General features: G+C 38.0%; 1 protein-coding gene across 1 annotated transcript in view; it reads left to right on the top strand.

The window, feature by feature from the left end:
* LOC150076217 (uncharacterized) overlaps window positions 1-23,752 on the top strand; it is a 385,004-nt gene that overhangs the window by 67,397 nt on the left and 293,855 nt on the right. The window contains exon 3 of the mRNA XM_090388025.1: window positions 6,880-7,048. Coding sequence (XP_090244151.1) covers window positions 6,880-7,048 — 169 coding nt within the window. The remainder of the gene's footprint in view (window positions 1-6,879; window positions 7,049-23,752) is intronic.

Below are 23,752 nucleotides of genomic sequence, written 5' to 3'. Positions count from 1 at the left end.
CAGTTGCTAACTTCTGTAGATTCATCAATTTGCAATGAAATTTTTTTAGATTCCATAATTCTCTGAATTTTTGTTTCTATATCATCTGATATGTCTTCAATGTGTCTACTAATAGCGTTATTCGAAGATGGCACTTTTTTAATTTCCTTTGCTTCTTTTGTCCCAAGCATCATTGTTAACAATATTAATGCAGGCTGGTAAAATAAGTGATTCTGCAATTGTGTAAGGTATTTTGGATTTGGCAAACAATTGGGCAACCTTATAACTAGCCTCCTGAGCTCGATTTAATACTGTTGTAATCAAATTCATAAAATAACTTTGCTTCCTCTTTTGCGTTTGAAGTTGCTTAAAAAAATTCAAATCTTTTTAATCTTTGTAGATATTTATTTTCCAAATAAATATCTACAAAAATTAAATTTGGTTAAATATAAAGTACGTAATGAAGCAACTTAATAAATATATTTTGAATAATTGTTTGTTTTTAGATATAAACATTGATTTTTATTTCTAAAAGTAAGCAATAACTTATTTTATACGCATATCTTTTCAGTAGAAAAATGTGAAAGCTAGTCCAAAATAATTCGAAAAAACCAATAGGCAAAACAAAAAATAAATTGCAACTAAAGTAAGTAAAAAAAACTAACATATATTTAAAGTGTTCTGCTGATTTTCTGATTATTTTTAAATTATAGAAATTTTTCTTGCATAACAAGTGATTTAAATTGTTTTTTGCCTTGCATTCAACAAACATTTTTCAAATTTAAGTTTAAAAAAAAAGAAAAAATGATTTTTATACTCCCAACAAAGGTCAAACTGAAGTGCTTGTAAACAAAAATCAGTGGCTGGTGGAAATTACATTCAGCTATACTTGGTTAGCAATGCTACAATTCATTCTAATTAGGCTCTTTTCATATAATAAAATTACAAACCAATAAAATTTTAAATGGTTGTAAAAATTGGATTTGATTTTTTATAACTATTAAAAATTTTATAAAATTAAATCTCTCACGGCACACCAGTAATCTTTCTGCCACACATTAGTGTGCCACGGCACACCGGTTTTGAAGGTTTCTGTACTGTCATTTTTGTTTAAACAATGCTTATCAGACTGACTCAATACTATACTGACAACTTCTGTCTATTGAGTGTACTGTTTTAGAATCTTTTCTTTTCAACCAAAAGCATAATTTCCCCCCTCCCTTTTCCTATTATGCAGGCAGCTTAACATGAAGCATAGCTCCCCCACCATATTGTATTTGTTCATGTTATACTTGTGACATTCATTAATTTTGAATTCTTTATTTGAGTGTGGTTCCATGTTTATGATATTCCTATTATGTCAGCAATTAATAACTTAATTGATATTTCAAATTCATCAAATTTATTTACTGTGCTTCTATTATTAGTATATAAGTTAGTATACAAGTTATACACTAATGCAATCTCCTTATTTGTTCTGTTAGTAGTTCTAACATGCTCCAGCTCATGAATTCACTCATATCGTGTGTTGGCAAAGTTCCAGACCTTTTCAAATCCACCCCTAGTCGTGGCTTGTAGCCCACATAATCTCATAACTATGAAGTAAAGCTTTAGATTGCCTGTATTATTATTACTGCTTTTAATCCTCTCACCTGCTGCTGTTCCACCTGCTGTTATTGTATAATATATTCCCTGTTTTCCTGATAACAGAGTTACCAAAACAAGAGAATAATCATCTCCTCTAGAACCAGTGCCTTTTGCAAATGATGATGCTACTATGCAGCCAGATGGACAGCCAAGTATTTGTTATTAGTATTGGAAAATAATGTAAAGAAGCATGCTTCTACAACATCATCCCAAAAAACAACTAGTGTGCTTTGTTTTAGGTTCTGCAGTATTCACAACTGAAGTCTTGGTAGGAGTACAATGTTGTCCCTGACCAATCTTGTTACTCTTCTCTGCATCCATTCCAACAGATCCACATCCTAAAATGAAACTTCCAGATGTGTGTGCAGTACCCAAGATGTAACTGTCTAACTATTGCTTTGTAATCACTTCCTTGCTGTTGCTGGAAATATTCCTGTATATCATTGACATGACAATTCCCATCAGCTGCCCTAGCAACCTGCCTACACTGCTCAGAGAACTTTGGACTGTACAATTACTCCCAAGTTCTTTTTGTTCTCCATTATCTTGATGTGGAGAATGTCTTACCATTCAGCTGATATGTTACTCTGGGAATACTTCTGCCTGAACCTTGCATTCATCAATGTTCAACTTTGATTGCTGCTTCTCAGCCCATCTGCCTAATTCTTCTAGGTTAGTAATCCTAGGTATAACCTCCATGCACAAGTACATGGTGGGTGATCTCGATGGTGTGGTGCCCACATCACATGGAGGAACGCTGGCTCTCTACGTTACCAGGCAGTACTACGTGGTAGATGACTCATCAACTGGTGAAATACCACCACTTTGCTTATTGGAGGCTTGAAGTGGTGGAACCCATGTTTAGTCTATAGAGCTAAGTTCTGGTCAACCCTTCCCAATCTCTTCCATCATGCAGTATGATTGATGACTTTTGAGGTTATGATGAACGTCGTGGCGAGATCCAATATTCCTTACATTTCGAGGGTACAGCTCTAAAACGGTGTTCGCAGGCCGGCTGATAGTGCACTGGACCGAACCTATTGGTAACTTTCTAGGAGGCTTCCAGATCAGATAGTGTATAATCTTGCTACCTCTACTCTGCCAGATAGTGACTGGAGGGAGTCCGAGTAGTGTGTATGCGGGGGAGCATTGTTGAGGCCACGTTATGTTAAGGATCCGGATGTATTCTTACCATGTGTACGCCAATCCAAAAATTCCATTACTGCATACAGCATGTCCCACACACTTTTTTTTACTATTGAATACAACATGAATTGTCAAACTAATAGAGCAAGCTTATCTGCGAAAAGATCTAAACCTCTCAAGCATTTCCTAATTCATTTCACAAATATACGTGGTCTCAATTCTAATCTCAACGATGTCCATTTCCACTTGCAGTCTGCCAAACCCCATCTACTTTTTCTGACAGAATCTCAGTTATCGGTTGATTCAAATACTGCTCATCTCAGATGCCCAAATTATTCGCTGTATGATTCCTTTTGCCTCAAAGGTGGTACTTGTGCATATGTCCGTTCTGATATTCCCTGTCAGAGACTTGGCAATTTGGAATCTCCTCTCTTTGATCTTCTCTGGCTTAAAATCTCTCTACCTCATTGTGTCAAATTCATCTGTTGTCTCTACCGTTCTCCCAGCTCCACTAATCACTTGGAGCTCTTTGACTTCCTCTCTTTGCAACTTGACTTTCTCCAGTCCAACTTTCCTAACAGTGAGTTAATTTTTCTTGGTGATTTTGATGTTCACAACTCCAGCTGGCTTTTGGTTTCTAGTCACACCGACCCAGCAGGTCGAGATGCTGAGGCTTTTGCAATTACTAATGACCTATCACAGATTGTTCATTTACCTAGAAGAATACTGGACAATCCTAATCATACAGCCAATACGTTTGATCTTTTTCTCACAAACAACCCTTCTAAGTACACGGTCGAAGTGAGAGGTCCTTTAGGCACTTCAGATTACAACTTGGTGATTGTCTCTTCTCCAATGGAATCTTTATCTCATGGCTATTCCCAACCTCGTGTTGTTTGGCATTACAAGAATGCAAAATGGGATGACCTGCGAGACTTCTTTTCTTCTTTTCCTTGGTCAGATTACTGTTTCAAAACTTCTGATATCAACGTTTGCTCAGATCGTGTCAGTGAAATTATTCTTGCAGGAATGGAATCCTTTATCCCACACTCCACTTTAAAACCTCATCCTTTATCTAAACCTTGGTTTTCCAATAAATGTGCTAAGGCTGTTCAAGAGAAGAATGTTGCATATTGTAATTGGCTTGTTTCTAATTCTTCAGTTTCATTTTCTGCCTACACCAAAGCCCGCAACAATTGTAAAGCAGTTATTAATCAGTCCAAACTAGAGTTTGAACACGCTAAGAGTAGAAAACTTGCTTCTTGCCCTAATGATAGTTGAGCATTCTGACCTCTTGCCAAAGCTATTGGCCGCAACTTTTGCCCATCTCTGCTCCCACCTTTGTCCAAACCAGTTGGTTCTGTTGTCACTTCAGCCAAGGATAAAGCTGACCTGCTAGCATCCCATTTTTCTTCCAGCTCATGTATTAATGATCTTGGTAAAACACCTCCCACCATTCCCAACACGCTCCATTCAATGCCTCCTGTGGTCTTCCGTCAAAAGGATATCAGAAGGATTTTGATGAATCTTGATGCTAAGAAAGCTCCAGGTCCTGATGGTATTTCTCCACTTGTTCTCAAAACCTGTGCTCCTGAACTTACTCCTATTCTTTGCCGCCTTTTTTCACTTTCTTATTCCAAAGGTGTTTTTCCTTCTGCTTGGAAATTTGCTCATATCCAGCCAGTTCCTAAAAAGGGTGACAAATCCCTCCCATCCAGTTATCATTCCATTGCAATTACTTCTACTCTTTCTAAAGTAATGGAGAAATCTATTAACCGCCAACTCTTAAAACTACCTACCTTCCGTCTGATCAACGATCGCCAGTATGGATTCCGTCATTGTCGATCCACTGGTGATATTCTGGCTTATGTTACCCATTTATGGACTAATTCAATGGAAAGGTTCGGTGAAACACAAGTAGTTGCTCTTGACATCTCAAAGGCTTTTGATCGTGTTTGGCATAAAGGTCTTCTGAACAAGTTTCCATCTTATGGTTTGCCAACTGTTTTTAGTAATTGGTTATCCAGTTTTCTTTCTGATCGCTCACTGAGGGTGATGGTAGATGGCTCTGTGTCTTCTAACTTCTCCACTAATGCCGGTGTCCCCCAAGGTTCAGTTCTTTCCCCCACTCTTTTCCTCTTGTATATTAATGACCTTCTTCCATTGACTGGAAATCCTATCCATAGTTTTGCCGATGATAGCACATTGCATTCCACTTTCCATTTCGAGAAACCTTGTCCTGCTCAATCAGCTCAACTTCTCGAAAATCTGCTACCAATTCCTTAAATGCCGATCTTCGGGTAATTCTCCAGTGGGGCAAAGACAACTTAGTTGATTTCAACCCTTCTAAAACTCAGTCTTGTCTTATATCTTGCAAAAAAGGATTCTTCTGCTCCTATGCTTATCTTTAGTGACACTCCAATTTCCAGGCAAAATGATATATCTCTTTTGGGGATAACCCTGACTTCTAATCTCTCTTGGCACAAGCACATTACAAATATTGCTTCCTCTGTTTTCTCTTTTGCTCTCTTCCTCTGTTTTCTCTTTTGTTACTTTTCTTCCAAACAGCTACTCACTCTGTATAAATCACAAATCCGCCCTGCCATGGAATATTGTTCCCACATCTGGGGTGGTGCCCCCAAAACCTCTCTCAGGCTTGTTGATTCCATTCAGAAGAGGGCAGTTAGGTTAATTAATGATTCATCTCTAACAGAGTCTCTCCACTCGCTTTCTCATTGATGTACTGTTTCTGCTGCATGCCTCTTCTACAGATATTTCCATGGGCACTGTTCTTTTGAATTGGCTTCTCTAATTCCTGCTCTCTCTCTTTCAAAAGAGTCCGAACACGTGCCGCCACCAGCCAACATCCATTTACTGTCCAATTTCAAACACACAGAACCAACTTTTCATCTTCCTCCTTTATTCATTCAACTGCCGTTTTCTGGAACATCTTTCCTTCATACGTATTTCCTGAAAATTACAATCTACAGAAGTTCAAGTCCAGTGTCAACAAATATCTTCTTTTGTCTTCTCAACCTCCAACCCAAACACGGTACTAAGTACTATAGGTTCTAATATCTCTCGTGTTTGGGGTTTACATAAAAAAAAAAAAGGTCTTGTTGCAGTAGCATACTCTAATTTCTGCCATTAACGTCTCTGCCAAACTTAGACATTAAACTTGATATGCTTTCATCAGTATTAATAAATATGTAAACAGTAAGGGACTTTCCTAATGACCAATTTCCTTCAGTCCAAGAAGAGCAATGTTCATTAATAACCACCCTTTTGTCTTCTATCACTCACCCACCCACCCCTTTATCAACAGTAGTAACTTTCTCCTAATGCCAGACTACTCCAGTTTGTACGGCAGTCTTTCATGTGGAACAGTGTCAAAAGCTTTACTAAAGTCTAAGTATATGATGTCAACTTTATTGTTTGTATCTGGTTCCTTTGTTACTGCATCATAGCAGCTAATCAGATTGGTCAGACAAGATCTCCCCTTAAAAAATCCATGCAATTTACTGGAGGTGTTTGATTTATTCCTTTGGGGGAATTTCCTTTTTCACAAGCACTTGGTTTCATCTATCAGAATGCTGAATTATCATTTAATTTGCTTACTCTCTTTGCATATAACACATATGTAAAAGCATTTCCTGTGACACTATTACTCATATGTCCAGATATAATAAACTCTGCATACATGCCACACATAGTACAAGCAATAAGGCATTGGCTTTTTCAGTTATATTTTATAAAAAATATTAGCTACTCATGCAGTAATCATTTTGATTGTACTATTTGTCAGTAAAACCACTCTTTTCATCCACCTGTAGTTTACGTTACATTTCAAAAAAAAAAATTTTTTCCCCATGGTTTCCCTATTTAAAATTTGAGAACTTGCAGTTGTGAATAGGTCACAATTAATTCCATGAGCCTGAGTTTTCTTGCAAGTGCTGAATGACTTAGTCTTTTGAAAAACTGAATGACTTTTTTTTTTTAAAAGAAATTAAATTTTTATGCCACACGGAAATTTGGTTGACAAAAATAAAATTTTTCATTGTCATGAAGATGCTAATTCCATTACAGTATTTAGTTTTGATTTTCTAGGATTGCTGTACTGGTTGTAAACTAGGATTTCTTATTTCTGAGAGGGATAAATCTTGCACAGCTCCATTTTCAACATTTGGAGATCTGTGGAAAGAATCATTCCGTAATTGCTGCTTGCATGTATGGGATCAAATCGTACCAGCTCCAGAAAGCGTTTCAACCATGTCACGTAAGTTTCTCATTTAAGCAGATTATTAAGATAGGTAATATCTTATAGTTTTTACTTTTTTTTTATGGTTGAATAAAATAATAAACTTCTGTTTATTCTCAAGATAGCTTAGGCCAGAAGACTATTTTATATAATTATTTCGTGTGTATGCATTGAATGAAGAGCAGCCAGAATTTTCTAACACCATGGTTCAAAGGGCTGTGCTATCCTCTGTGTTGATAGCTTAGTCAGATGATATGTTACTGCTTGCCAATCATTTGGAACACAGTGATGATTTGATTCCCATTGATGACTGGAGGAATTTCTAAAATTCCTCTTCATTAATGGGGGGGGGGGGGTTGTAGTTAGCCAGTCTCAGGCAGAAGGATTAGGATTCCCCTGTGAGGATTTTATAGCTGGCATAGTGTGCAAATTAGCAAAATGCATACACTCATGAGCTAAAACATGACCACCTACCTAATAGCATGTTCAGCGAACTTTAGCCATGATAACAGCTTGCATCCCGCGTGGCACTGATTTCACAAGACTGCGAAATCAGTGCGGAAGGTGTTCTCAGATATCTTGGGTAGAACATCCTGGAATTTGGCAACAGAGAGAGAGGCACTGGTTTGGACTGATGAATGCTGCATTCCACCACATCCTGCAAATGTTTGTTGGGATTGTTCAACAAATTTGTTGGGGAAGCACATGAAATGCTTGGACATGATTCTAGAACCATTCCCACACAATGCAGGCCCTGTGACAAGGAGCATTGTCTTGTTGAAAGAGTTCAGTGCCATCTGGATACACATTTTCTCTGTAGGGCAAAACTTGGTGTGAAACAATGTTGAGGTAGGATTTGGCAGTGAAGGTGTTTTCAGTGGGGTTGTAGGGACCCAGTGATATCCATGAAAACATTCCCCAAACCATGATGCCACCATCACTGGCTTTCTTTCATCCAACTGTGCAGTCTGGGGGGGGCCGCCTCCATAGCCAGGTGGGGAGCAGCAGTGCGTAGCACATGCTTCTTGATTTAGACCAGAGTTCGAGCCTGTTACCACCAAATACAGAGGATGTGGAAAGGTCAGGGAATGACCACAGCATATCCCGGAGCAATATGGCCTTAGATTGCTAATGCTCCTAAAAACCAAATAACAAACAAACAAACAAGCAGTCTGGTTGCAGCTGTTCACTGGCTTGTTGTTGAATACACACCCATCCATTGGCACATTGTAGCTGGAAACTTGATTCATCAGAACAGGCAAATCAATTCCTGTCGACTGATGTCCAGGAACAGTGTTCCATGACCACTGCAGTTGGAGGTGTTGATGATCGTTTGTCAACATAAGCACATGAACAAGTCACCTACTCCATAGGTCTAATCTGCAAGAGCTTCCACTGGTGTGCCCAGAAATGTTTCTCTTTGCGCTCTGGTTGTAGGCACCTCTGTAGCCAGGTGGGCAGGAGCAGTAGTGCGTAGCACACGCTTCTTGTTCGAGCCCGTGACCACCAAATACGGAGGATGCGGACCGGTCAGGGAATGACCACATATCCCCGAGCAATATGGCCTTAGTTGCTAATGCTCCTAAAAGCCAAATAACAAACAAACAAGCACTCTGGTTATAGTCTGCTATTAATTGAGGGATCATGAGCCATCTGTTGTTTTGGACAGCATGTACCATCCACTTTTCACCTCGATCAATCTGTGGCGGGTCTCCCATTCTGGCATATTGGATGGTCGTGTATTACTTTTCAGATCATTCCTGCTATACCTTCACTACAGCAGCCCTTGAACACCTGGTAGTGTGCCTGTGGTTGCTGAGATGCTGGCCCTGCCTTCCTAGTGCGAATCATTCCCTGTTCAAACTCTGTTAGGTCATTTCTTTTCACCATTGCATGGGCTTCATACTGGTGAACTGACAGGCACCACTGTGTATACATGCACACAATGGTTGCAACGTTTGGGCTCACTTCTAGAGAAAAATATAATGTGCAAATGAGCAATATGCTCAAAGCAGCAGTCTTACTTAAGACTCTGCCGTTGTTATTGTTTATATAGTGAATTTGCATTTAAAAATGTGTGCTGTGTGTATTATCTCTGTACTGATTTGCATGGTGTGCAGGCTGAAAAACCTGAAATAACTCATGGGAGAACCATGGTCTCTGAAGTCTCTCTCTCTCTCTCTCTCTGTTTGTTGTTATTAGGAGCATTAGCAACTAAGGCCATATTGCTCTGGGGATATGCGGTGGTCATTCCCTGACCTTTCTGCATCCTCCATATTTGGTGGGCACCGGCTTGAACCCCGGTCTAATCAAGAAGCATGTACTATGCACTGCTGCTCCTGCCCACCTGGCTACGGAGGCGCCTAGAGTTTCTGATTCAAGAGACCTTTAAGAATTTCTCCGGTCATCTAATGGGATTTGATGATGAGTAGTGAAATTGGCCACAGAATAGTGAATGGCCATGGAGCCCTGGCCATTCACACTAACCACTGGACCACTGCCAGCCCAATAGATCTGTCCTAGTTCTGATTCTGTTTAGAATATCTGAATTATTGGATTGTTATTTTATTATTGATGTTAATTGCCGAGAGCCTACATTGAAAATTTGTGCATATGGTTTAGCATTAGCACATTCAACTTCAAGATACTCCAAATTCTTGTTGCATTATGCACAAACTTTAACACAATATATTCAATGATGCACAAGTGTTTAAAGCAAGAAATCCAGTGTTAACCAGATGAGACTTTGAATATCTGGCCACCATAGCCAGAAAAATCGTTAACCACGAAAACAAAATTGTAACTAAATTAAGCAATGTTCTACTGAACTTTATAACATATTTCTGTGAATATAACAAGAAGCACAAGCATTCCACAATCATTTACATAAGTGGCAAAAAAAAAAAAAAAAATACAAGCACATAACTAAATAGATCTATGACGCTAAGTTGATTATCAGCACTCATCCTTGAATTAGAGTTGGTTGCATTTATTGCAAAATAATGGGACTAAGTTAAATTTTTGAGAACCAAAAACTGTATAAACATCACTATACAAATTTCAAATAAAATATAGTACAGTGAAAATAAAATACAATCAAACTCGATTATAGCATCATTCCCTCAATGGGAATGATGCTATAACCAGAATAGTTGATATTTTTTAATTAACAATGAAATTAGATTTTAATTAAATTTAGTTAAATTTAATTAAAAGATATAAAATGCACACATTACATATAGTTATGACTCCAGTTACACTAAATAATGTTTCATCTTCCTAGACACTGTACACTCTATTTTAAACATGCACATACAGGGGGTTCCTGGTATCCGAGTATTCATCAACTCATTCCCCACAGTTACGAGATTACAATATGAAGAATGCAATGAAAATAACGTGGAAGATTTTTGGAAAAGTTTTAATATTCTGCACAGTATAAAAATGATTGGAGAAGTTTGGAAAGAAATTTCGTGTAGATTAATGAATAGCTCATGGAAAAAGTTATACCCTGATTCCTTTCATGAATATTAAGAATGCAGTTGACTGCGTTACAAAATGAAATTGTTGGTTGGTTGTTGGATTTTAGGAGCATCAGCAACTAAAACCATGTTGCTCTGTGCATACTGTCTGCAAATTGCCCATGTTCTGAGGGTGATTTTCTGTTTGCTGGACGAAAAACCCAAGTTTCCAGGCAAAAAAAACCATGCTACCCTCATCTGAGACCAACTAACTCAGCCACATTGTGAAAAAAAAAAAAAAATTCCTCCTGTAATTGATGGGATTTGAACTCAGGTCTTTTCCACCCACCGTGCTAACCATGAAGGCAAATATAATTTGTCTTGCAAAAGAAGTGGGATTCCATGAAGTTAATGGTTAGGATATTGCACAATTGCTTCAATCAAGGACAAAACCACTTACAAATGAGGAGCTAGCAGAATTAGACCAGCTACCCACAGAAGAAGAAGATAAAAATGATGACGTGATGGAATCACCAAAGGTTAAAGATTTGCAAATGAAAGAATTAAAGGTATCCCTTGAAGTTAAGTGTAAAATTAGACACAACTAAATGCTAAGACACAATTTTATTTGAAAAAATACTGCAAAAAAAAAAAAAAAAAAAACAACTCTGGGTTCATTCTTCACAAAACTGAAAAATAGTGTTACTTCAATAAACTTTAGTTAACCTAAAATGTCTAATAAAATAATTGTCTCATTTTTCAGTTCCTCCATTTTTTTTTTGCTATGTACAAGTACATAATACGCATTAGGAAAATTGGTCCCTTTTAAGTGAAATTTTATGGAACCAATTATCCTCAAATAATGAAGACCCCCGTACATTAGAATACAAATTTATATATGTACAGTATATTACACATTTAATGATACTGTATATTATCTAATATAAAGAATATGATTACTTTTTGTTTTCCAACTAAAGTGTTTCTCCAAAATTGAGACTGATTTGAAAATTCTATATTTTTAAAATTAAAATATAAAAGTTTTTTTTTTTTTTTTTTTTAAATCATACTCAATTTAAAAATTAAAATCATTTTGCAATCTGTGAAGTAATATTATGATTGGTCTCCGTGCTTTTATAAAAACAGCAAAAGTTTATTTTTTCTTCGTCTTCATCTCCATTTTGCTCACCCATCTGATTCCTCACTTCAACAAAGTTGTCATCTGCTCAAGTTTGTAATGCGATTATATCATTGCTAAGTATAAACATCTAAGCATGAGCATCTAAATCATACTGATTTAAATATGTGTGATTTGTTTGCAAATCCATTCTAATATTATTATTTATTATTAGCCATATGGTGCAAGCAAACCTGAGGCTTATGCTGCACCAGCCAAAAAAATTTTCTGAGTTACCCTGTGTGTGTGTGTGAGAGAGAGAGAGAGAAAGAGAAAGAAAGAAAGAAAACAGGAGTCAGAAGTAGAAGGGGAATCGCTGAGAAAGAGAAGAATGATGATATCCAGTTTAGGACCCTGGGTGTGCCAAGCCCATACTCACCAGATGTGAGCCCCTGGGGTGGTGAATCTTCCTTGTTAGTACGAATTTCAACAGAATTAGTCTTCAGGAGTTTCTGTACTAAATTCTGCATGCTGAAAAGAATTTCATAAGGTCTTTTCAGCTATTCTGTTCCATGCATTTTCTACTTCATCCACTTTTCTACTTCTACTTTTCCTTCACACAATAGCATTGTGTAGAAAGGCTACACAATGCTGTTGTGTAGCCTTTCTCTCTTTCAAGATAAGCAATCATTTTCAGCAAAATCAATTTTTGAAAATGAGATTTTAAGCATAACACCTGACCCATGGGTTACAAGATGCTTTGTCGTGTTTGCCAAAAGACTCATTTGTCACATTGTTTCATCTCGCTTTAATCCATGTTGTGTGCAATTGACTAAAAGGAGGAGAATATTTTGATTGTCTCTGTAATTCACAATACCAGTGAAGCTGTTCAGATTCAAACAAGGTCTGTATCATCCAAGCTTTTATTATTTGTGCTATATTGAATAGGTAACTTTTTGAAAAACTGGAATTTTAGATTTTCCTATGACAACCATTTCTTTCTTTTATGTAATCATACAGATTAGTACAAATGAAGACTGATATGATCTTTTGATATGATCTTTACCACATATGCACTTTTTACCCTTAAATTTTAATATTTTCTCAGGAATTATTTTTAAGAGAGTCCTGTCTCATCCACATTAGAAATAACTTTGTCCACATACATTTGAAGCCCTTTGAGCTACACTAGATTTAATTAACCACTGGGGAATGGTGGTATTGTTCACTTTAAGAGTGAGCACTGACTGTCTTTACAAGTCACTCTAGTGCATTAGGCAACACGGCGGCAATCTCCAAGGCAGAATGTGCTGGTCCCACAGGAGTTATTTATTATCAGTGACTATTGTCAGGGTGATGGGTAATATATTGTGTAAAAAGTATAGGAATAGGATCAGGGTTTGTCTGCCAGGGGCTAAAATTGATGATGTTATAGAACAGATATCATCTTTTAAGGACACAAAAGGTGATGTACAAGTTGGCACTAATGACAGTAAGAGTAGGAGATCTGCAGATTTACTTAACAAGTATAGGACAGTGCTGAAAAAAGTTTTAAGTCAGGGTTAACATTAGCATTAGTAGAGGCATTTTATGTAAGAAAACAAGCTTATGCAGCATCAGCCAAAAAAAAAAAAAAAAAAAAAACACTTCCACTTCACCCCTCTGTTCGTTCGAAATACCTGTCCAGCTGAGCCTTAAGCTTATTTAGGCTATCAACTTCCACGACAAGGGATGGAAGTCTGTTCCACCAACCACCCACCTGCTGGCTAAAGGCAAATTTCCGCACGTCTATTCTACATCTGTCTTTCCTCAATTTGAGTTTATGCCCTCTTAGGTGATTATTCTGAGCAAGAGGAAGAATCCCATCAGCATTGAGCATGCTCAAACCATTCAAGGCTTTATACACCTCTATCAGATCACCTCGCTGGTGCCTAGTCTCCAGACACTGTAATTTGCAAAACTTAAGCCTTTCTTCGTAAGAGCACCCCCTTTGTTCCATTCACTAATCTTGTTGCCCTTCTCTGTACTCATTCCAGCAGCTCTACATCCTTCTTGAAATGAGGCCTCCAGGCCTGTATACAGTACACTAGGTGTGGCCTGACCATTGCCTTATACAAGAGAATAATCACCTCCTTATCCCTGCTAGAAAACTTCCTGTATTTCATTGACAAGACACTACTCTTGCAGACCGTCTCCACGGCTCAGAAAACTTCATATCTGCCTGCACAACCACCCCCAGGTCCCTTTCATTCTCTACCACTGTCAGTGTAGTACCACAGAGTTGATACATTGCTCTGGGGTTACTGCTTCCCATATGTAGTACTTTACATTTGTCAATGTTAAACTTCATTTGCCACCTCTCAGCCCATCTGCTCAACCTTTCCAGATCCTGTTGCAGCAGCATAGTGTCAGTAGTGTCCTTGACAACCCTGCCAACCTTTGTATCGTCTGAAAACTTGGACCTTAAGCTTGATATACTATCATCAATATCATTTATAAATACAGAAAACAATAATGGACCAAACACTGACCCCTGAGGGACTCCACTAATAACATTAGTCCACGATGAGCAGTGTCCATTGATTACCACTCTGTCTTCTCCCCCTCAACCACCCCTTTATCCATAGCAGCAATTTGCCTCCAATGCCACACTGCTCCAATTTGTGCAGCAGTCTTCCATGTGCAACAGTATCAAAAGCCTTTCTAAGATCCAAGTATATAATATCCAAGTTATTCCCTGTATCCAGTTCTTTTGTGACTGCATCATAGTATCCAATCAAATTGATCAGGCAAGCCTTCCCCTTAACAAAACTATGCTGTGTCCGAGCTATAACCGAAGTCTTGTTTAGATGATCCTGCAGTGCTTCTTTAACCTGTGCCTCCATTAATTTTCCTGGAACAGAAGTTAAACTCACAGGTCTATAATTACTTGTGTCTGGCTTTGATCCTCCTTTGTGAATTGGGGTCACATTTGCACTTCTCCAGTCTGTGGGTACCTCCCCTGAGTCCAAGGAAGCTCTCATAATTATGGCAAAGGGTTTGCTTACTTCCTTTGCTGCCTCCTTTAATATAATTGGATAGATCCAATCCACCCCATGTGTCTTTCTTGTGTTTATCTTCAACAATTTCTCCTCCACTTTACTCTCAGTTATTACAAGATTCTGTAGCTTACTGCCAGAGTTGAATACACTTCTCGCATTCCCCTCGCTGAATAACCCCTCATGTGTGAATGTCGATGCAAAATATTCATTTAGTTTGTTAGCTACCTGAGCAGGATCATCAACAGTTGACCCATCGATATCAAGAGGACCAATCTGATTCATCCCCTTCCTTCTAGAGTTTACATAAGTAAAGAACTCTTTGCTGTTTTTTCTTTGCATCCCTTGCCAAAGATTTCTCGTAATCTGCCTTCGCCTGCCTAACCTCCTTTGTAACTTGGTTACAGATCAACTTGTATCTATCATAGGCTTCTGTGTCACGTGTTAATTTGTATGTATCCCATGCATTTTTCTTCTCTGCCATATGTCTCATTAGTTCATCTAACATCCATTTAGGCCTAAACCTTGAACAATATTTCTTAGTTGGTATGTAAAGCCTAGTAGCTTCCAAGATAAGTTAGTATTAGTATTAGTAACGGCCGCATGGTGCAAGAAAGCCTATGGCTTATGCTGCACCAGCCAAAAAAAAAAAAAAAAAAAAATCCGAACAAAACAATGATAAAAACAAAAAAAAAAAATAAATAAATAACTAAATAATAATAATTAATAAATAAAAAAAAAAAAATAAATAAAATAAAAAGGAAATTAAACCTATCATCCTATGTGCTTCCCTTACCCGAAAGTACTATCCAGATGACCTTTGAATTTCCCCAAACTGTCGGCCTCTACCACCCATGAAGGCAACTTATTCCAGTAATTTATAACTCGCTGGCTAAAATAGAACTTCCTGCAATCCAATCTAAACATTTCCCCCCGTAACTTGAATTTATGTCCTCTAGTTCTAGCATCATTTATAATCTTGAAAATTTTGTCCTCATTCATTTTACTGATGCCTCTCAGAGCCTTAAACACCTCAATCAAATCTCCTCTAAGGTTTCTAGTTTCCAAACTCTGCAACCCACATATTCGAAGTCTTTCTTCATAAGGACGCCCTTTTGCCGATCTCACCAGGCGAGTTACTCGTCTTTGCACCCTTTCAAGAAGCTCGATGTCTTTCTTCAGGTGCGGTCTCCATACTTGAACACAGTATTCCAAGTGTGGTCTAACATAAGCCTTATATAATGGGATTATCACGTCCCTATCTCTACTTGCAAAAGTTCGATAGATCATCGATAGGACACCATGGGCCTTCCTTGCAACCTGTTTACAATGCTCAGAGAATTTCATGTCAGACCGTATCGTAACACCCAAGTCCCTTTCCTCCAGTACTGGCTTTAGTTGAACTCCACCAAGTGAATACGTTTTTTTGGAATTACTGTTTCCCAGGTGTAATACCTTACACTTTGTTGGATTAAAGCACAGCTGCCATTTTTCTGACCATTCCTGAAGTCTATCTAGGTCTCTCTGAAGAAGCTCAGCTTGACAGTGATCATTAACTACTCTCCCAATTTTAATATCATCTGCAAATTTAGACATCACGCCCTCTATCCCTTCATCAATGTCGTTTATGAAAATTAAAAACAACAGTGGTCCTAATACTGATCCTTGGGGAACCCCACTTCTTACATCAACCCAATCTGAGGAATAGCCATTTATCACAACCCTTTGCCTCCTGCCCTGAAGCCATCCTTCTATCCATCTAAGGATTTTCCCAGTGATTCCAACCTGTTCCAGCTTATAAAGCAACTGCTCATGTGGGACTGAGTCAAAAGCTTTGCTGAAATCTAAATAAACAATGTCGAAATTATTCCCTAAATCCAGCTCGTGAGTGACCCTTTCGAAATAGCGAACCAGATTTGTTAAACATGATTTTCCCTTTACGAAACCATGCTGAGTATCCTTGAGAATTTCAATTCGATCCAAATGATCCTGAATTCCACCCTTGATCATTGCCTCCATGATTTTCCCTACTACTGAAGTCAGACTGACAGGTCGATAATTTCCAACTTCACTTTTAGAGCCACCCTTATGTATGGGAGATACATTTGCACTTTTCCAATCCAAGGGAATCTCCCCAGAGTCTAATGATGCTCGCATAATTAGCCTCAATGATTCGATGCACTCGCTTGCCGCCTCTCTTAAGATTATAGGGTATATTCCATCAACTCCAGGAGCCTTACTGGTCTGTAGGCTTGAAAGTTTTTTCATTAAATTTTTGAATGCTTCCCATTTTGAATTTGCTGTTGGTAACATCATCAGTTGGTCCCACTGTATAGAATTTAAATACTGTCTCAGTCCATCGTAGTTGCCTTTATGAAAGCAATAACCCTTCCCTTTACTCCTAATGGTAGTTACCTCTTTGAGTAAATCCCACTTCAGCACACTGTGATCACTGCCACCTAGTGGTTCATTTATCTGCAGATTCTTAATGCATGAAGAATCACTACTGATAATCAAATCAAGAGTATTACTCCCTCTAGTTGCCTTCCGAACATGCTGATGTAGAAGACAGTCATCCAATAAATCCACAAAAGCCTTGCTAGTGTGTGAGTGATCAGCCCCCAAATTCCAGTCAATATCCTGGAAATTAAAATCCCCCATTATAAGACTCTCTGATTTACTGGCCCACTCTATTTCCCTGTACAGTTTCTTATTATACTCATCAGAGTCATTAGGCCTATAGCACACTCCTACTCTCAATTTTGATCTCCCAATGCTTATGTCACACCAAACTGACTTGACACTGCACTGTCCAGCAATGTTGACTGGCTTCACTTCCTTGGATTTTATGTTTCTTAACTAATAGCATAACCCCTCCTCCCTTCCTATCCTGTCTATCCTTTCTGTAGACATTGTACTCCCCAAATTCCAGTTCTGCATTCCTTATATCTGCGTGATACCACATCTCTGATATCCCAACAATATCTGCCTTTGATGTTTTGAGCAATACCTCAAATTCATCAAATTTATTTACTAAACTCCTAGCATTGGTGTACACGCAAATATACATGCACCTGTTTCTATTCTTAGCTACCCTAACACAACCCATGTGTTTACTTGTACTGCAGTGACTGCCAGCAGTCTCTGAAATATCCTGCATCTTGTTTTTCAGGCTTCTGCTCATTCCAATAGAAGCAGTGCAAGAATCTCTTTCACCTCTGCCAGTGGCTACTGTTAATCTATTAGTCTTTGTCTCCCTCCCAAGCCAGCAGTTTTCCGACCCACCTAACACTGCCTCGATAGCATCAGCAAATATTCTTGTACCCTTTCTATTTAAGTGTATCCCATCCCAAAGAAGCAGTCTCTCCTGTTAACAAGTACAGTCCAGGTTGGAAAAAATTCTACTCCTTGAGCCTTGCACAATCTTTCCAGGGCCGAATTGATCAATAAGGCTCTCATCATATACTCCATCCTATCGTGTCTGGCAGAATTGCAGACACTTTCAAATTCAGCCCTAATTCACGGCTTTTTTTCAACAGTGACCTGTACTTGTTAAGTAATTCTGCTGGTCTCCTACTCTTGATATCATTAGTGCCAACATGTACAACTATATCACCTTTTGTGCCCTTAAAAGATGATATCCGCTCTACAACGTCATCAACCTTTGCCCCTGGCAGACATACTCTGGTCCTGTTCCACCTATCCTTTTTATAAAGCATGTTCCCCGTTTCCCTGACAATAGAGTCACTAAATTTGAAAGTGTGTGCAATTCTACCCAGACACAATAGGAAGGAGTATATGATGAGAGCCTTGTCAATCAATTCAGCCCTGGAGGGATTGTGAAAGACTCATGGGATAGAATTTTCGGCATGGTCTGTGCTTTCTAACTGGAGAGACTGCTTCTACAGGGATGGGATACACTTAAATAGAAAGGGTGCAAGAGTGTTTGAGCTTTCGAGGCAGTGTTATGTGGGTCGGAAAAACTGCTAGCTTGATGGGGGGGGGATTCAGACTAAATGATTAATGAAGAAAAATTTTTTTTTTTTTTTTTTTTTAATATTTAAATTATTTTTTTTTTTTACTGATCTAATATAATTCCTCCCAGAACTTTATCATTACCTTGTTTTCTATCATATTGTTTATACTATGAATACTAAATTGAGAGAGAATCTTAAATCGAACCCAATTACTTTCCTTCACGATGTTTCACATCTGCACTTAGTCTAAAATATAAATTGAGCTACAACCCCAATAAGTACAATGGCTGCCACTGTATCTAAGAAAAAATGACAACAATATTTACAAGAGTTTCTGAAATTTGGAATTGTGCCCTTAATTAACAATGAAACAATGCCTGTGTGCCTCTTACGTGAAAAGACTTTTAGTAATGATGCCATGAAACCTTTGAAGGTGAAAGAACACATTGAATGGATTCATTCTCATAAGAAAAATGATCTTAAATTTTTTTTAAGGCGCTGAAGGAAAAATTCAGAAATCGGCCAAATTTGAATATATTTTTTAAAGCATCTGCTCATGCTGATAATGAAGGCATCATTCAATATCTCTCTTATAGCAAAGAAAGGAAATGCATATACCATTGGTGAGAAATTATAATACCAGCAATTAAAGGTGATTGAAATGATTATGAAGAAAGATTCCTATCCTGTTTTAAAATGCCTGCCATTAAGTGTGAATACAGTGCAGTGACGCGTTGATCTGATGGCCGATGATGTGGTAAAAACTTTGGTGTCTGAGCTTCAAAATTGCAAATTCTCCATCCATCTTGATGAGTCAACTCTTAGCAGTTCAAATATTCTAATGGCCTATGTGAGGTATTATAGCCAAAGCCAAAAATGTATTATTGACAAGCTTTTATATGTCGGGTATATGAAAGTTAATGGAAAAGGTGAGACAATTTTACAGCATTTGGAAGAGTACTTTAGCAAAAACAATGTTTCCCTCAGCAATATAACTGCAGTAGCTACCAATGGTGCACCAGCAATGGTTGGCCATTACAGAGGATTTGCTGTCCTTCTCAAAGAAAAGGTTCTGGAAGTATGCACTGTTCATTGTGTATTACACCGACACCATCTTGTAGCAAAGAAACTCAGTGGTAAGCTGCATGATGCTCTAAAAGTGTGTGTCAGATAAATTAATATAATCAAAGCACATCTACTTAATTCAAGTTTGCCATGTTATGTGAAAAAAATGATGAAACATTTAACCTATTACTTTTGCATACCGAAGTAAGGTGTCAAGAGGTGATAGTTTGCAAAGACTTGTCAATTTGTATGACTCAACTGTGGAGCTTCATAGGAGCATAGATCCTTCACTATGTGACAAGTTTAAAAAGTGTAAGAACCATTTGTTCTATTTGGCAGACCTGTATTCAACATGTAATGAAGTACAGAATTGACTCCAAGGTAAAGATGTTACCATCATTCAAGCCTGCACAATTCTAATATGGTTCCAAGTCAAGATAGGCTTATGTAGATCTTCATTGGCATGAACAGATTTTCAAACTTAAAACAATTGGAAGGAGGAGGTAAAAAACTTTTAGATGATCATTTGGAGAAATACATAAAGCATCTTTAAAAATTAAGGAAAGACTAAAATATGTTTCAAGGACCTAGCATTATATTTAGCATTAGTAAAGTAAAGCATCATACTGTCATTAACAACCCTGCTGACCTTCGTATAGTCTGCAAATTTGGATATTAGGCCTGATATACCATTATTATTAACAATCAATGTAACAAAACAATCTTATATAGCATCAGCAAAAAAAAAACATTACACCCATCAACTCACTCTAAATGTTTGTCTAGTTCAGCCTTGAATCTATTTAAGCTATCTACAATGACAGATGGAAGTTTGTTCCAGCAATCAAACACCTGCTGGCTAAAAGCAAACTTCTGCACATATACCCTACAACTGTCTTTCCTCAGTTTGAATTTATGCCCTCTCAGATGATTATTCTGAGCAAGAGGAAGAATCCCATCAGCATTGCTTGTGCTCAAACCATTCAAAGCTTTACACACCTCAATCAGATCACCTCGCAGGTGCCTAGTCTCCAGACACTGTAATTTGCAAAATTTAAGCCTTTCTTTGTAAGAGCAACCCTTTCTTCCATTCACTAATCTTGTTGCTCTTCTCTGTACTCGTTCCAGCAGCTCTACATCCTTTTTAAAATGATCCTCCAGACCTGTATACAATACTCAAGGTGTAGCCTGACCATTGCCTTATATAAGGGGATAATCACTGCCCCATCCCTGCTATAAAAATTCCTGTATATCATTGACAAGACACCATGAGCTACTCTTGCAGACCATCTGCAGTTCTCAGAAAACTTCATATCTGCCTGCAGAATTACCCCCATTGTCCTTTTCATTCTCTACCACACAGTTCATACATTACTCTGTGGTTACTGCTTCCCATATATGCAGTACTTTACATTTGTCAATGTTAAACTTCAGTTACCACCTCTCAGCCCATCTGCTCTACTTTTCTAGATCCTGTTGCAGCATCATACATTAACAACCCTGCTGACCTTCGTATAGTCTGCAAATTTGGATATTAGGCCTGATATACCATTATTATTAATAAATAAATATCATTAATAAATACAGAAAACAACAATGGACCCAACACCAAACCCTGGGGGACTCCACTAATAACATTAGTCCATGAAGAGCAGTGTCCATTGATTACAACTCTGTTGTCTCACACTCATCCATCTCTTTATCCATAGCAGCAATTTGCCTCCAATGCCACACTGCTCCAATTTGTACAGCAGTCTTCTATGTGCAACAGTATAAAAAGTCTTTCTAAAATCCAAATATATGACATCAAAATTATTCTTTGCATCCAGTTCCTTTGTGACCACATCATAGTATCCAATCAAATTGGTTAGACAAGACTTCCCCCTTAACAAACCCATGCTGTGGCCAAGTTGTAATTTAAGTCTTGTCTTAGATGATCTTGCAGTGCTTCTTTAACTAGTGCCTCCATTAATTTCCCTGGAACAGAAGTTAATCTAACTGTTCTGTAATTACTTGTCACCCTTTGATCCTCCTTTGTGAATTGGGATCACATTTTCACACCTCCACTCCATGGACACCTCTCTCCTGATTCTAAGGAAGCTCTCATAATTATGGCTAAGTTTGCTTACTTCCTTTGCTGTCTCATTTAATATAACTGGATAGATCCTATCCACCCCAGGTGCATTTTTTATCTTTATCTTCAATAATTTCTCCTCCACTTTGTTTGCTGCCTCCGTAGCCAGGTGGCAGGAGCAGTAGTGCGTAGCACACTCTTCTTGATTAGACTGGAGTTCGAGCAAATTACCATCAAATACGGAGGATGCGGAAAGGCCAGGGAATGACCACCGCATATCCTCAGAGCAATATGGCCTTAGTTGCTAATGCTCCTAAAAACCAAATAACAAACAATCCACTTTGCTCTCAGTTATTACAAACTCATCTTACTCACTGTCAGACTTTAATTCACCCCTACCTCCCTGAATAACTGCTTATGTGTCATTTAGTTTTTTAGCTACCTGAGCAGGATCATCAACAGTTGAACTGTCGATATCATGTGGACCAATCTGATTCATCCCCTTCCTCCAGAGTTTACATAAGTAAAGAACTGTTTGCATCCTTTGCCAAAGATTTCTCATAATCTGCCTCTGCCTCCCTAACCTCCTTTGTGACTTGGTTACAGACCAGCTTATATCTGTCATAGGCTTCCGTTTCACCTGTTGATTTTTGTTTATCCCATGCATTTTTCTTCTCTGCCACATCTCATTAGTTCAACTGACATCCATTTAAGCCTAAACCTTGAACAATATTTCTTAGTTGGTATGAAAAGCCTAGTAGCATTCCAAGATTAATTCTTTGAATGCTTCCCATTTTGAATTTGCTGTTGGTAACATGATCAGTTAGTTCCATCATTTAGAATTTAAATACTGTTTCAGACCACTGTAGTCACCTTTACAAAAGCAAAAACCCTTCCCTTTACCCAATGATGGTAGTCACCTCTGAGTAAATCCCACTTCAGCACACTGATCACTGCCACCTAGTGGTTCCTTTATCTGCAGATTCTTAATGCATGAAGAATCACTACTGATAATCAGAACAAGAGTGTTACTCCCTCTAGTTGTCTCCCAATCATGCTGGTGTAGAAAAACAATCCGATAAATCTGCAAAGGCCTTGCTAGTGTGTGAGTGACCAACCCCCAAATTCAAGTCAATATGTGGGTAATTAAATCCCCCATTATAATACACTCTGATTTACTGGCCCACTTTATTTCTCTGTACAGATGTTTATTATATTCATCAGAGCCATTAGGCCTATAACACACTATAACTTACTATAACCTACTCAATTTTGCTTTCCTGGTGTTTAGGTCACACCCAAACTGACTTGACACTGCACTGTCCAGCCATGTCGACCGGCTGTACTTCCTTGTTATGTGTTTCTTAACTAATAGCATAACCCCTCCTCCCTGTCTATCCTTCCTGTATACATTGTACTCCCCAAAATCCAGTTTTGTATTCCTTATATCTGTGTGATACCACATCTCTGATATCCCAGCAATATCTGCATTTGATATTTTGGCCAACACTTCAAATTCATCAACCAGACTCCTTGTATTGGTGTACACAAGTATACATGCACCTGTTCCTATTCTTAGCTTCCCTAACACAGCCCATGTATTTACTTGAAGGAAATGAATATACCCGATTGGTTCATTAAGCCATTTGATATAAATATCGAAATGGAGTTGTACCATGTTACATAAACAATGATTTCATTGATATGTATGTTGACATACATAGTAGCTAAATCTTTATTTAATAATAAAAATATCAGTGATTATTGAAAAAATATACAACAAATTATCCCAAACTTTTTGCAGCTGTTCGGCCATTTTTACTCGCATTTCAGAGCACTTACATGATCGAAGCCGGTCTTAGTCACATTAATGGCATTTTAACAAAAGAGAGGAACTGACTAAACTTGGAAGAGTATGGCGAGTTAAGATTAAAACTCACAAATCTCAAACCCAATATTAACGAGCTTATTAAAACCCATCAACCACATC

Source organism: Mastigoproctus giganteus, chromosome 13 (assembly GCF_048544385.1).
Source record: "Mastigoproctus giganteus isolate SK-2022 chromosome 13, ASM4854438v1, whole genome shotgun sequence".
NCBI classification, from domain to species: domain Eukaryota; kingdom Metazoa; phylum Arthropoda; class Arachnida; order Uropygi; family Thelyphonidae; genus Mastigoproctus; species Mastigoproctus giganteus.
The sequence above is the reverse complement of the archived record's forward strand: the minus strand, read 5'-3'. Positions and strand labels throughout refer to the sequence as shown.